This window comes from Malus sylvestris, chromosome 9 (assembly GCF_916048215.2).
Source record: "Malus sylvestris chromosome 9, drMalSylv7.2, whole genome shotgun sequence".
Taxonomy (NCBI): Eukaryota; Viridiplantae; Streptophyta; class Magnoliopsida; order Rosales; family Rosaceae; genus Malus; species Malus sylvestris.
Window position 1 is genome coordinate 1699461 of NC_062268.1, and position 13305 is coordinate 1712765.

The 13305-nt window shown below is 41.2% G+C and overlaps 3 protein-coding genes across 5 annotated transcripts; 1 reads left to right on the forward strand and 2 right to left on the reverse strand.

Moving 5' to 3' along the window:
• Window positions 1–769: 769 nt before the first annotated feature.
• LOC126583504 (pentatricopeptide repeat-containing protein At5g40400) lies at window positions 770–3255 on the forward strand. The gene is made up of 2 exons (XM_050247878.1): window positions 770–2751; window positions 2867–3255. Exon 1 carries the CDS (start codon window positions 829–831, stop codon window positions 2746–2748), a length of 1920 nt encoding a protein of 639 aa, XP_050103835.1. The 5' UTR covers window positions 770–828; the 3' UTR covers window positions 2749–2751; window positions 2867–3255.
• LOC126583503 (zinc finger CCCH domain-containing protein 41) lies at window positions 3143–8978 on the reverse strand. Of its 3 annotated transcripts, none has more exons than XM_050247875.1 (5): window positions 8668–8978; window positions 7192–8069; window positions 5386–6594; window positions 4746–5093; window positions 3143–3988 (listed from the first exon to the last, which is right to left on the reverse strand). In XM_050247875.1, the coding sequence occupies exons 2-5, from the start codon at window positions 7993–7995 to the stop codon at window positions 3521–3523; spliced, it is 2829 nt and encodes a 942-aa protein (XP_050103832.1). In that variant the 5' UTR covers window positions 7996–8069; window positions 8668–8978; the 3' UTR covers window positions 3143–3520. The 3 variants fall into 3 exon arrangements, with proteins under 3 accessions (XP_050103832.1, XP_050103833.1, XP_050103831.1); XM_050247876.1 differs by having other exon boundaries at window positions 7192–8078; XM_050247874.1 differs by having other exon boundaries at window positions 7192–8045; window positions 8668–8977.
• A 555-nt stretch (window positions 8979–9533) lies between these two features.
• On the reverse strand, window positions 9534–12797 carry LOC126583505 (uncharacterized). The gene is made up of 3 exons (XM_050247879.1): window positions 12314–12797; window positions 11402–11671; window positions 9534–10921 (listed from the first exon to the last, which is right to left on the reverse strand). Exons 1-3 carry the CDS (start codon window positions 12674–12676, stop codon window positions 9806–9808), a joined length of 1749 nt encoding a protein of 582 aa, XP_050103836.1. The 5' UTR covers window positions 12677–12797; the 3' UTR covers window positions 9534–9805.
• Window positions 12798–13305: the final 508 nt, after the last annotated feature.

Genomic DNA, 13305 nt, shown 5'->3' on the forward strand with positions numbered 1-13305 from the left:
GTGTGTGGGATAGTTGACGTGGGTCAGGCCAATTAGTCAAGTTCACCTTTTTACGGGAGCTCAAATCACCTTCTCCAAATTGAAAAAAAAAAAGTCACTTTACAAGAATTTTGAACTTAAATAGAAAAGTGTCTGTACTAATAAAATTGTAAAAATACGATGTCTTGCTTAAAAAATAGCAGCTGCAAGCTAACAAGGTAGGATCGAGAGGATGTTTATCGTACAGTCTTTCACGACTAAAATTCGTGACCATTTAGTCACGAATAAGTAAATTTTTTGCTACAACAAAGCTCGTCCTAAAAAAAGGACAAGGATTGTCTGCCATCCTTATTCCCGTGCCCTTCCATACCCTCCTGTTTGTGTGGTCATGGTTAAGCCACGTTAACATTTTATATTACTATTTATTTTTATCTTATTATTTCTATAAAAAAAACAATATAAAATATTGACGTGGCTTAACCGTGATCACACAAAACAGGAGGGCACGGAAATAAGAAGGGCAGACAATCCTTGTCCCTAAAAAAAACCTCGTTCTAAAAAAACAGTATCGCTCAATTTTATAATAATCACACGTGGAAAGTCAGTCAAATGGTTTTGAAAAGTCATAAATATCCTTACTTATTCCAGTCTATAGCAGGGTAGGAACGACTTTATCTATTTTACCTTTTTGTCGAATTGACCCCAAGATCATTTATCTTTATTCGAAAATATTTTCCGAATGGTCCCAATATTTTGTTTATTTACACTTCCAGATGTCCAATTACAGAGTCACAGTCACAGATTCCCTTCTCTCTCGCGCGCTCCTGTCCATCTCTCTCGAGCTAGCAAATGAGTCGCGCTTCAACTCGTTCCGTGACTCGGAGCTGGGTTTTACCGACGAACTCCCGCCGTCACAGAAAACCATTTTCCCCCATTAATTTCTCACCAAAAATCTCAGCTTTCTCTTCTTCTTCTTCTTCGTCAGCACTGCAGACAATCCCAGACTCTCCCTCCAAATCAATCTCCAACCCACTTTACCATTTTCTCCCCCAAACCCAAAACCCCAACAACACAGTCAATCTCATCTGCTCCTCCTTCAAGCAAGGAAAGCCCCATCTTGCCCTCCTCCAAAACGACATCAAAGGGCTTCTTCCCCACCTGGGTGCGCGGGAAATTTCGAGGGTTTTACTCAGGTTTCAATCCGATCACTCCTCGGCTACTGCTTTTTTCAAGTGGGTAAAAAATGATTTGGGTCTCAGACCCACCACCCAGAATTACTGCATTGTTGTTCATATTCTTGCGTGCTGTAAAAAGTTCCCGAAAGCCATGAATTTGTTGAGGGAGTTGATAGTGTTGTTGGGCAGAGATGTTTCACCAAAAGATGACATTTTTCGGAGTTTGGTTTCGTGCACCGAAGATTGCAACTGGGATCCGGTTGTTTTCGATATGCTCATCAAGGCTTATGTGAAAGCAGGTATGATCAGAGATGGTTTAAGCACTTTTAGAAAGATTGTAGAGGTTGGTTTTGTTCCGAGTGTGGTTTCTTGTAATTGTCTTTTGAATGGGCTGGTGAAGTTTAATCGAATTGATCAGTGTTGGGATGTGTATGAGGAGATGGGAAGGATTGGGATACACCCAAATGTGTATACTTTTAATATTTTGATCAATGTTTTGTGTAAAGATGGAGATGTCGAGAAAGTGAATGCGTTTATGGAGAAGATGGAAGAAGAAGGATTTGATCCGGATATCGTGACGTATAACACGCTGATTAGTAGCTATTGTCGAAAAGGAAGGATGGAAGATGCATTTTATTTGTATAAGATCATGTATAGGAGAGGGGTGGTGCCGGATATGGTTTCGTACACTGCCTTGATGAATGGTCTTTGTAAGCAAGGGAAGGTAAGGGAGGCTCATCAGATTTTTCATCGGATGGTCGATAGAGGGTTGGATCAAGACGCAGTGACGTATAACACTCTTATTAGTGGTTATTGCCGCGAGGGGAAGATGCAAGAGTGCAGATTACTGTTGCACGAGATGATCAGAAAGGGAATTTGTCCAGATGATTTCACTTGTCGGGTAGTCGTAGAAGGATATGGCAAAGAAGGTAAACTGCTCTCTGCTCTGAATTTGGTCGTGGAGCTTCACAAATTTCAGATATCGATTTCTCGTGGTATTTACGATTATCTAATGGTTGCATTGTGTCGAGAAAATCATCCATTTGCAGCTAAAAGTCTACTAGAAAGAAGTTCCCAGGATGGTTATCTTCCTGGTTTGGATATCTATAACAAACTAATCGAGTCTCTCTGCGAAAGCCACTACGTGAAAGAGGCATTGCTTTTGAAAGCCGAGATGGTATGTAAGAACATTAAACCCGATCTTACAACATACAGAACTCTAATTTGCTCTCTCTGCCAAACAAACAGAACAGCAGAAGGTGAATCGCTAATGAAGGAGATGGCTGAATCCGGTTTGGCTCCTGATCTCGAAATATGCCGGGCGTTGATAAAGGGGTACTGCAACGAAAGAGATGTCGATAAAGCGGAAGCTTTGTTAGGGTTCTTTGCCAAAGAATTCCAAGTTTTTGACAGTGAAAGTTACAATGCACTTGTCCAAGTTTTGTGTGAGGACGGTGATATGGCTAAGTTGTTGGAGTTGCAGGAGAGGATGATGAAACTAGGGTTTGCGCCGAACAGCCTTACGTTTAAGCATGTGATCCATGGATTGTGGAAAACCGCAACGCCGGATAAAAAAAAACTTCGTGTGTTGTAACTTGTAAGTCACGATTTTTATCGGTTTCTGGCAATTTCTTAAGAAACCATTTAAAATCCTGTTTTATGTTATTTTTGGTGCACCCTCAGCTTCTTAAAGTTTATGTTCGCCATTTCAGAGGTTTTCCGAACAGTCGGATATGCTCATACCATGCCAGGCCTTGCAAAATGTTCGTCAGAATGCGTGTCATGGCATGCCAAGCCTCGCTCGATGACATGTCGGCTACCTAAAAGTTCAGAAGGATAATTGGCTAAAATTAAAGTCGAGAGGAGAAATTGACAACTCCTTACAAGTTCCAGGGAAAATCGGCGAATATCTCTATACATGTATAGACTTTTCACAGGACAGATATATACAGAAACAGAAACGCAATGGCATCGGAATCCAGTGAGAATTTAGTAAAAGAAGTGGAGCTATCAACTTACATAAAACAGAAAGGGAAAAGAAACCCGAAGTAATTTTTCTATGTAACAATTTAAATGTTTCAACAGAAACTTTCAACTTTAATGCTTCTTCTTGTTCCTACACTTATCTTAAGAAGGAAGACGACCGACGCCGACGGACATGATACACCACTCAACTATCCTCAGGTGGATGTCAAAAATTAAGGCAGTTCCCTTTTTTACAGATCCCATGCGTACAATAATAAACACTGGAAAAATAAAAATTTAAACAATTGCTAATTTAAACAAGGTTTTCCTGGAAGAATTAGAATTTCTCCGATTTAACGTTTACCTGACTGTACAAATCCGAAAATTAGCCCGCGTTTAGATTACAATGCATCGCCCTGGGATGACTCTTTGTCGCCTGATGTTGACATTGGACTAGGTTCGGCATGTTCATCCGATTCCATGTCCTCAACGCCACTTATTCGTTCAGAATGTTCCGGTTCTCCATTTCCTGATGCAGCAGCTTCCTGGGAATCAATGCATGCTTCTTTATCTGCAGGCTGAGTATCAACCGGTAATGGCCCCTTAGGGGTGGTAGATGGAGAGTTTTCTCTACCACTGCGGTCATTGCCGGTGCTAGATGTCAGCCATATAAATTTCAGATCGTGCCCTTCCCAGCATTTACCATTGAGAAATGCCCTCTCTGCTGAGCGGCGTGTTGTGAAAGTTATACGAGCTGAGCAATCTTTTGATTTCTCCAACTCACTATCACCTTCACGGGATTCCAGATCTTCTAATTCCGCATTAGAAAGATCACCGTAGGGTGAGAAGTGTTCCTTCATAATAGCAACCTACAATGAACAAAACATCAGTTTACCTTTCGTTGGTAAATACATAAAATATCTCAAGACAGACTGATTCCAGACCAATTCATTATGATAAAACTGAAAATACGAAGGATATATGGAAAGAAAAAACTTAAAGGAGAAACAATAAGAAGCCTATTTGCATGGCGTCGGCTACTTGAATGAAAGCAAAGAGTGAAAGGCATTTAAATTCCTAATTGTAAGAAAAACTGCAGGCTCTCACTGTTACATGTTCCCATTTAGTTGATGAGGGTCTTTTTCACCTTTTGCTTACAAAAATCTTTACTACGATAATCTGTTTTCATGAAAATACTCTTTCTTCTTTTAATAGACAAGTTAAACTAAACAATGACCAAAACCAAATGCGTAAGGTAAGGTCTTTCATGAATCATGACTAGAATTTATGTAGTAGACTAGCATGTTTGCATTCGATAGAAATGACTTTGTGCATCTGCTAGAACTTTAACCTGATTTATTTAGTAATGGGATCTAAAGTATTGCATGAATTCCTAATCAATGGTCCTAATGCCTCCTCATGTCACTATCTTTCAATCTTACCATACTAACTAGAAAACAGACGCATTGCTTTATTGCTCATGATTATAATCTACACAATCTCGGACATAAGAGCAGAGTGTTTTCCTATTAGAAAAGTGCAACCATAAAATACAATTTCCGAGAGAGAGAGGGAAAGAGAGAGAGAGAGAGAGAGAGAGAGAGAGAGAGAGAGAGAGAGACTTACATTTGCAAATCCAGCTGGTAAAGGAGGAAGAATTTTAAATCCAGTAGGACGGTTGTCTAATTTATATCTATTCAAAGGAGAAGGTGAACCCAGTGGTCCCAATGGACGGATAGTCTGCAGCTTCAAGCTAGGAGATTGCTGCAGCACCACAGGTGTACTGGGTTTTGGACTACAGGACACAATGCTCTCCCCTGATTTGTTCTTATCAGTCATTTCAGCATGCATTGCATCCGCAGGAGAAGGATTTGAGGAGTTTGGAGTCACAGCTTTACCAGCTTCGGTTGTTGTTCCCACTTTGGGTCTCTTAGCAGCTTGCTCTGTGTCTGTCTCACCCTTGGGTCCAGTAGCCTGCAAAAGGTCAAACCTTGAGAATCACTGGTAATGAAAGAACATAGTTCTATAACTACCTCACTAATAAATTTGCCTCAACAACTTTATACACATCAATTTCAAACCCTTTTCAGGGTCCTCTTTGAAACCATTACAACAGATTGTCTTGGCAAAGAAGAATAGTAATGCACATTAAAATAGCACTATAAGTTATAACATAAGAAAATTAGCAACCCAAGATGTTATATGCCTCATACTAAACAACATTAGCAAGAAAATGAAACATTCAAGGCAAGGGCACTTGGTTTACTTGTTTCTCAAGCTTGTCCAACTGGCGACGAAAGTCATTCCTTTTCTGGGCCAGCATTTCCTGCTTCTTGCGAAGTTCCTCCTTCAACTGCTCTAAACTATCTAGCTTTTTCTGCAGAGGTGGGGCCTTCGGATCATTTGAGGTGATAGGCTTGGAGTTATCAATGGCAGGTAGAGAAGCATCAGATGCATGGACAATACTACCCTTTGGAGCAGCAGATTGAAGATTATCCTTGCTAATACTAGCACCAGATGAATGGGGTGGCAGTGGCACTGAACCAGTTGTTACACCATGGGGAGTTCCAGAAAAATTACTGGGAGTGCCTGTCCCCTCATCAGGAATTCTATCACGATTAGCCCACCACAACCTGATAAATCGGTTACCCATTACAGCATCAGGTGCTGTTAAAGCAGCTTCAGCCTCTTCCCTCCTTGAAAACTGGATAAAAGCTCGTTCACTATTTGATGGAATATAGATGTCAATAACCTCTCCAAATTTTTGAAAATGAGAAAGAAGAGCCTCCCTTTTGTTGTTTTTCTGAGGGATGCCATTGACAAATAGAGTACGCAGTGCTTTTTGAGATGGTCTCCGGATGTTACGAGTGGAATCAAAAGGCGTCTTGGGTAATGAATCCATGGTGTTTGGGCCATCCTCTGCAATTATACGCTTTCCTTGACGTGGTGGAGTTTGAATGTTGACTAATGCCTCCTTACCTTCCTTCGTATCACTCTCAATATAATCTGAAGAATTTATTACAGGTTCAATTTTCTCCTTCACATCTAATCTACTTTTTGAACTACCAATTCTACCCCACACGGACATGCTTGTACTCTGTGAACTGGAAGCTGTCCCAACACTTCTAATTGGGAATTCATTATCAGCATCGTTCAACAAGGTTTCAGTTTCATCATTCCTGGGTGATTGCAGGCCTAGTAGGGCATTTGAGGTTTCGGGACAGTTATTATTCCACAGGGGTTGATCAGGGTCATACAAATCAGCACCATCTGCATAACCAGGACCAGAATACGAACCATTCACGCCCAAGCCATCATCAGTGACACCAGTCTTGCTCGTTTTTCCATGTAAGCTTTTGCTATTCAGCAATGCAGTTGAGGATGCACTCACTGATGGTAGAGATCCAGGGCCTGTGGGTTTTCCCAGTAAGTGTGCATTCGGAATCGACACAGGGAGGTTGAACTGAGAAAGACTCTGTAATTGAAAGAAAATAGGACATAAATAAAAAACAGGCCAACAAAGAAATAAAGTTTAAAAATTATGAAACTCACATCCAAATAAATCCCAGCATAACTAAATGCATGAATGAGTTCAAGTCAAGCGATTCATTTGTGTTGTGAAAATAATACGACACCAAAAAAACAAAAGTTCATCTAGTCACAACCTATAGATTTAAGGCCAAAATATGGCATGCACATGCGAATGCTTCTTCACTATATAATTAAACAGTCAGGCATAATGACTGGAAAGACGGTTGACGGTGCATACTGAAATATAATGCAGAACTGCATCATCTCTCCCTCTAAGTACTTGCATGAAACATTCAAGTTGCCGCCAAGTTGTTAAATAAAACATTATAATTTGCCAAGAAAAAAGTGCTACATTAACGTGAATTTTCACATAAAACACCTGAACCCAGGGAATGTGAAGTGATCCTCAGTCAAGAGGCTTTGCCACAAATAACAAAAAACAAAAAAACAAAAAAACAAAAAATCCCTACATTTTAAGACATTGTGCAGTGTCAAATATGCTACTGATGTTCAACAGGAAAGATGTACCGGATAAATGTACCTGGACATCTTCAATAACGATCCGATTCACACCATGCTCCATTGGGCACATATCTCCTCTAAGACAAAATCCACGCTCCTCAAAGTCTCTACATCTTGGGAGAGGAATCCCCATGTTTAATGAAGAATGGATTGGTGGTCGGAGTGTTCCTTGCAAGCCAATGGAATGTAGTGTATCCATGGAACCATTTGGTATTCCTGGAATCAATCCAAATGCATTCCAGGATCCACTTTGTGCACTGGAAACATTTGGCAATCCACGCCCAGGAAAAAGACTCGGACGAATGGAGCCCTGCTGAACCATTTGAGAAGCAAAATCTGAGTTGAACCTAGGGCCGCGTTGGCTCCATGATCCATAGTCCCTTCCTCTTCCCCTACCAGGACCAAGGTCTCCAGGAAATGCTTGGTTTGCCCGGATTCTATGATTCAAATCAAAAGGTGCTCGAGGCAGTGATGTTGACCCTGGGCGTCTTTTATCAAACTTTACAGAAAAGTCAGTAGAATTTTGATTTCTCCATGGTGTACTCGCTTGAGAGTCATTATCCCTAAAAGAGTTCCCATTTACAAAAGGTTTGTTTCTGTTTCTGAATGGCCTTGTTATAACTTGATCAAGAGTATCTGTCTCCAAAGACTGAGAACGAGTGTCTCGTCTACGATGCTTGTGGTTTCGATCGTCATCATCATCATCACTTAATTCCTTCTCCTCAGGATCACTAATGCAATCAGAAGGAGAAAGGCCCCCTGGTTTTGGAGATGAAACTTTTAACTCCATTGATCCCTCAAAATCAATAGAAAGTTGGCTCATGCCACCAATAGTTCCAGTTTCCAAGTGCAGAAACCAAATCACTCGTTTGCCTACAAATATTCCAGTGAAAGAACCTATAATTACTTTCCAAGAACGACAAAAAGAAAAATGAAAACAATCAGAATGGACAATCATCTCCATTTAAGAGAAAATACGATTGAGACACCAAAAAAACATTTGAGGTGCCCACACACCGAAATCCTTTCACCATAACCATATCAACTTAATACACATTGTGCAATCAACATACGCATGCCAACGCAAATTTATAAGCTACTTAACCACCACCCTGAAATAATTGAACTTTTCTATACGAGAATTGCATTCAATTTCAGTTCTTCATCTTCACTAATTATCTAAAAAAGAACGATGATCGTCGAACCACTTAAATCAACATTCTAATGAAATGCTTGATGCCCAAAGCAATGATTAATATACCGAAAACCCAAATAACAATCACCAACCAATACCTAAATACAATTTTATAGATATTGGTAGGTGCTACCAAATTAAACTTCCTAAAACCCATAGGCTTTCACAATTACATAAAAAACGATAAGTAATCCAATACAATCAACAGAATTAAACCTTACGAATTTGATTAGGCGATCATAATTTTAGGTTTAGAACGAACAGCAAAATAAAATCAAAAAATTAAGCATAAAATCTTACAGATTGTTCCACAAGAATCGACCAACAAATGCCTCCTGAAGCTTCACGCATAGGGATTGATTCAGCTACGATACGCAGCGCGGAGCAATCCGCCGAGGGCATGGATGCAAATTTACGGAATATACATAGCTGCAGAGGGCAGAGGGAAGAGGGTGAGGGGCAAGGATCGTAAAAAAGTGGTAATCGAGGGGGGTTTATCCAAGTGGGAGAGAGAGAGAGAGGTTTTGCGACTGTGACATGTTTGGGGGTTTGGAGAGCTTGTGCGGAGCAAAACAGGACTTCTGAGAGAGACGACGCTGTACCAAAATTTGGAATACAAGAAATAATGTGGGGACGAAAAATAGAGTAGCAAAATTGCAATTTTCTACTATAGCTTTATAAAATTATGAAAGTGTCCTACATGTTTTATTTTTTTACAAACAAGCCAGAATGTGCCACACCTAAGTATCAAAGTATCAAACTTGCTAACTACCGGTATCTCAGTGCGTTAAGAGCTTTCACTTTGCATCCAATATCTCGAATTCAAATCCACACCCCAAAGAAGTAGTATCAAACTTACTACAAATGTACTTTGTTATTGCATCCCTAAAGATGAACATAATACCTTCGTCAACTAGGTCAATACCAGATAGTGCTAAACCAACTGTTGATGCAAAAGACTCTTGTTTTCATTTTTCATTTTTTTTATACAAGTTCGGAAGGGATTCTTTCTTTATTAATGGCACCTTAATACATCCATTTCCACATCGAAGTTAGGTCAATTGACTAGAACACTACGCTTGCTTCCTTCCACCTTCCAATCAGGATTAGACCAGTTGACCAGGACATTGAGCCTTCGTTCCAATCGAGTTCGACCCCTTCTAATATATTAGAATAGTTACGCATACCCATTGTCAAGTAAGATAAAAAATACAAAAATGAAATTGTACAATGAGTAAAGAAGTGGTATAACACAACATACCACTTCCACTTATTACGAGTAAATACACAAATGATAGGTAGAGAGATTGAGCAAGAGAAATGAAATACAAGAGAAAAAGCAAAGCACATAAAGGGGTGTAATCTCCTAAGTTCCAAGCGATAGATGATCTAGAAACAAGTGATACGTCATGTACATCAGTCCGAAACCCACACCATACTATCGCCCATACCAACCTCGGGGCTGCTGAACATCCCCGTCATTCATCAACTTATCTAGCACCACATTGAGGTCAACTGCCTGGCCGCTGTCTGTCAGCTTCTGAACTGCGGCCCTGACTTGGTCTCTGGAGAACCCCATAGTTGCCACTTGGTCAATCACATCATCAATGGGTACTCTGCTTCCACTACCGGATGAAGGTGAACTGCCACCCGGCCCAGATGGAGTAGGATTGGCATGTGGTAGCACCCGAGCAGTTGGGAGCTGTGGGTAACCACTGCCTCCACTTTGAGCTGTAGCAGAAGAAGAGTGATGTTGTGGTTTCATTGAGGAGCTACCGCCGTATTGAGAAGGTGGTCCACCGTATTGGTACGATTCACCAAGCCCAGATGGAGGGTTATACCCGGAAGGATACCCTGAACTGGGTCTGCTAGGTGGTGGCTCATATGCATTTGCAGCTGGACTGTAATACTGTTGGGATGGGGGAAGACTGCCGGGCGTATGAGAAGGTGGCTGCCGAAGAGTAGGTGGGTAGTTCTGGGAAGGAATATAGGGCGACTCTTCAGCATGGTGGCCTAGTGTAGGCTGGATCTGAGAGGGATTAACAGGGGCAAGCGAAGGGTGCTGTTGAGGCAGCTGAGGCGGTGGCTGGGAATACCGTGGTTGAGTGGCTGGTTGAAATTGTTGATGTGGTGGCACTGGAGGAGGGGGAACTGGCTGCTGGCCTGGAGGTAATTGGTATTGCTGATTTGGAGCTTCTTGAGTTTGACCAGGCGCTGGGAAATAAGGGTCTCGCTGAGGAACGGTAGGGATCTGGTTCTGAGAGAACTGATTTGGATGCTGAACTGTATGTGGTACACTTTGGGGCATAGGTTGGGAAGGAGCATTTGGATGAGAGACAGCAGGAATTGAGGGAGGAAGGTTCACGGGGGGATGAATTTGTTGGTGAGAATGTTGAGGAGCAGAAGCAGGTGTCTGCCCAGAATCCACATGTCCAGCATTCTGAGGTTCTGGTTGAGGGTCTATCTTGGGATTGGACATTTGTATCCTTGCAAGATTCAGTTGAGCCTCTACTATTTCTTGCTTATCCTTCATATCCTTAACACCTGTTTGCACCTGTGTGTGATGTTGACAAAAACCAAAGAGAGAAGAATGTTCAATGAACGCATTGGCCAACAAAAAGAAACAGATAAACACATAGGGATGGTAAATAAAAATACTTCCGTCCGGTTTTCATGCTAAATCAACCAAAAGCAGTAAACCTTACTAACAAGACCTTTCTGTAATCATACTTGGAGTAGTCTTGCTGGGGTAAACATGTTTCCCAAAACTACCAATTTAAATGCCTAGAAGATAGATTTAAACGAATTTCAGATTTGGTTAAAGCATGGGGGATCGGAAACTTTGCTTCCACTCTCTGTTTAGTTCTGACATCATTAGTAGACATGAATTGGCTGTATAGCACACAGACAAAAACTTAAGCAGGAATGCTGGTCCTGCAGATGAATAGATGAAATACTCCAAGATGAACAGAAGAACAAATGCAACCAAGATGTTAAGTTCACACCAAAAAAGAACGGTAAAGAGGCAACATACATCTCTAAGAATACCCTCCAACTGTCGCATCGTTCCATCAGTATTCCCATGATTGTTTCCAACAGATATCTTCAAATCATCCACAGAATTCTCAAGATTGCGGGTTCTGCTCTCTAGTTGTGTTAGTCGTGCACTAACGCCTTCCAACATATGTAGCAAATTATCGGCATGCTTCTTCATGGTCTGGTCAATCTCTGACACAATTGCAGCATTGCGGTCCTTCTCTAAAATAAGTTTTCCAGGTTCAAGGGAATCCATTGAACCATAATTCTGTAGAAAACAAGGAAAGAGTAGCACCGTGTAAATGTAAATAAACCACGATAAAACCCACATACAGTTATCGCTCACATATCCCTTTCCAATTGTATACAACTAGGATAAAAGCCCATCATGGTAGACAACACATTAATGCTTCTAATAACATCATCTACAACCGATCTACTCCTAAATAACACATAACATAAATCGAAACAAGATCAATCAAAAAGACGCCATGCTAGGACAGGCTCCGCCCACGGGAAAATTCGGTATAATCCTCCCTTAACAACAAACCCCAAAATTTCAATATGCTAACAACAAACAAAACTATACAAAATCTCACTACAGAAAGAATCAAACATATATATTGATGCATGTATTGAATGCCTACTTGTTCTTATCAACTGACTGATCACTCAATCCCCCAAGCAAACTAATGTAGCTTTACAGAAACTTGAGATTCAATTAGATCAACAATTCTTGATATCATCATATAATCTATTGGACATCCAACTTTAAAAGATAAATTCAATTCCAAGTGAAAATCGAAGAAGCAGAAAAGGCTCCGCGATTCCGATTCACTTCCGATCACTATGACGAGTTTACACGCAAATGCAAACATGAAATCAAGTAGTTAATGGAAGAAATTATTACTCGGATTGGAGATGCAGTGTTCGACTTGGACTCGCCAGAGTTCCAAGCCCTAGTCGCTCCTCCTCCGAGATTGGGCGCAGCATCGAAACTCCGCGACGGGGAAGAAGCACCGACGACGGGGCGAATCGGCTGGAAATCGTAGCTGGGAAGCATCTCTTGAAACTCCTTCTTGGAAATCCCATTTCCATTGCCGGTACCGCCGACCTGATGCTCTTCTTCTCCTCCGCCGTCTTTGCGGCGGCTGTTGTTGGTGTTGGTGTTCATCTTCATCAGGTCGATGAAGTCGTCGTTCTGGTGCTGCTGCTGCTTCGATCCCTGCGACAGATCCATTATCTGCTTGTCCAGAAACGACGTCGTGTTCATCGAGGAAATCCAACCGCGGACCGAGATTTTGGATGCTCCTTTTCGGGTTTTGGGAAATTGATATTATATTGAAGTTCGACGAAGTTAATGATTTAAACTTGCTGCGTTGCGACGTAAAAGCCGAATTAGATAGGACTTTGGATTTCTTTATTGTATTTATTTATTATTTTTCTTTTAATTTATTTATTATTCTGTTTCTTGGACTATCTTGATGGAAGGCCTTTGGGTTTCATATTGGGCCAGAAAATCCTTTTGGTGTTCGGACCAAATTAGCGTGCATTTTTTGGGCCAAGAACTAAGGTATCTAAAACTGATCTAACCAAAGGGCTATAAGGCCAAAAATAGCTCAGAATGACACGAAAATCGTTTCCGACCGAAGGCTAGGCGAAAGGGTTTGTGGGCCCCACCGAGCCAAAACCCCCCAAATCAGGCTAGCAAGTTGGCCATTTCCAGCCAACCCTCGAGCGCCAGAATGTCAAGCTTGACATTTTGCCAGCCCTCCAGTTCAACCCATTTGAATGCCAACAGCTACCTGGCGTCAGCATGACGTCATGTGGCCGTTGGAATTTGATTTTTTTTGTTTGGACGAATTAACAAAAAAAAAATTCTAATTTTTTTTCCTATAAATA

What these genes read in the sequence shown, in the direction of transcription:
- LOC126583505 (XM_050247879.1), bottom strand. Translation starts at nt 12,676, where the DNA reads ATGAACACGACGTCGTTTCTGGACAAGCAGATAATGGATCTGTCGCAG. An exon ending in ACACTGCATCTCCAATCCGA is followed by an intron (nt 11,672 to 12,313) that starts GTAATAATTTCT and finishes TGTTTTCTACAG; the next exon opens with AATTATGGTTCAATGGATTC. An exon ending in TGGAGGGTATTCTTAGAGAT is followed by an intron (nt 10,922 to 11,401) that starts GTATGTTGCCTC and finishes CATCACACACAG; the next exon opens with GTGCAAACAGGTGTTAAGGA.
- LOC126583503 (XM_050247875.1), bottom strand. Translation starts at nt 7,995, where the DNA reads ATGAGCCAACTTTCTATTGATTTTGAGGGATCAATGGAGTTAAAAGTT. An exon ending in TCGTTATTGAAGATGTCCAG is followed by an intron (nt 6,595 to 7,191) that starts GTACATTTATCC and finishes TTTCAATTACAG; the next exon opens with AGTCTTTCTCAGTTCAACCT. An exon ending in TACCAGCTGGATTTGCAAAT is followed by an intron (nt 3,989 to 4,745) that starts GTAAGTCTCTCT and finishes TGTTCATTGTAG; the next exon opens with GTTGCTATTATGAAGGAACA.
- LOC126583504 (XM_050247878.1), top strand. Translation starts at nt 829, where the DNA reads ATGAGTCGCGCTTCAACTCGTTCCGTGACTCGGAGCTGGGTTTTACCG.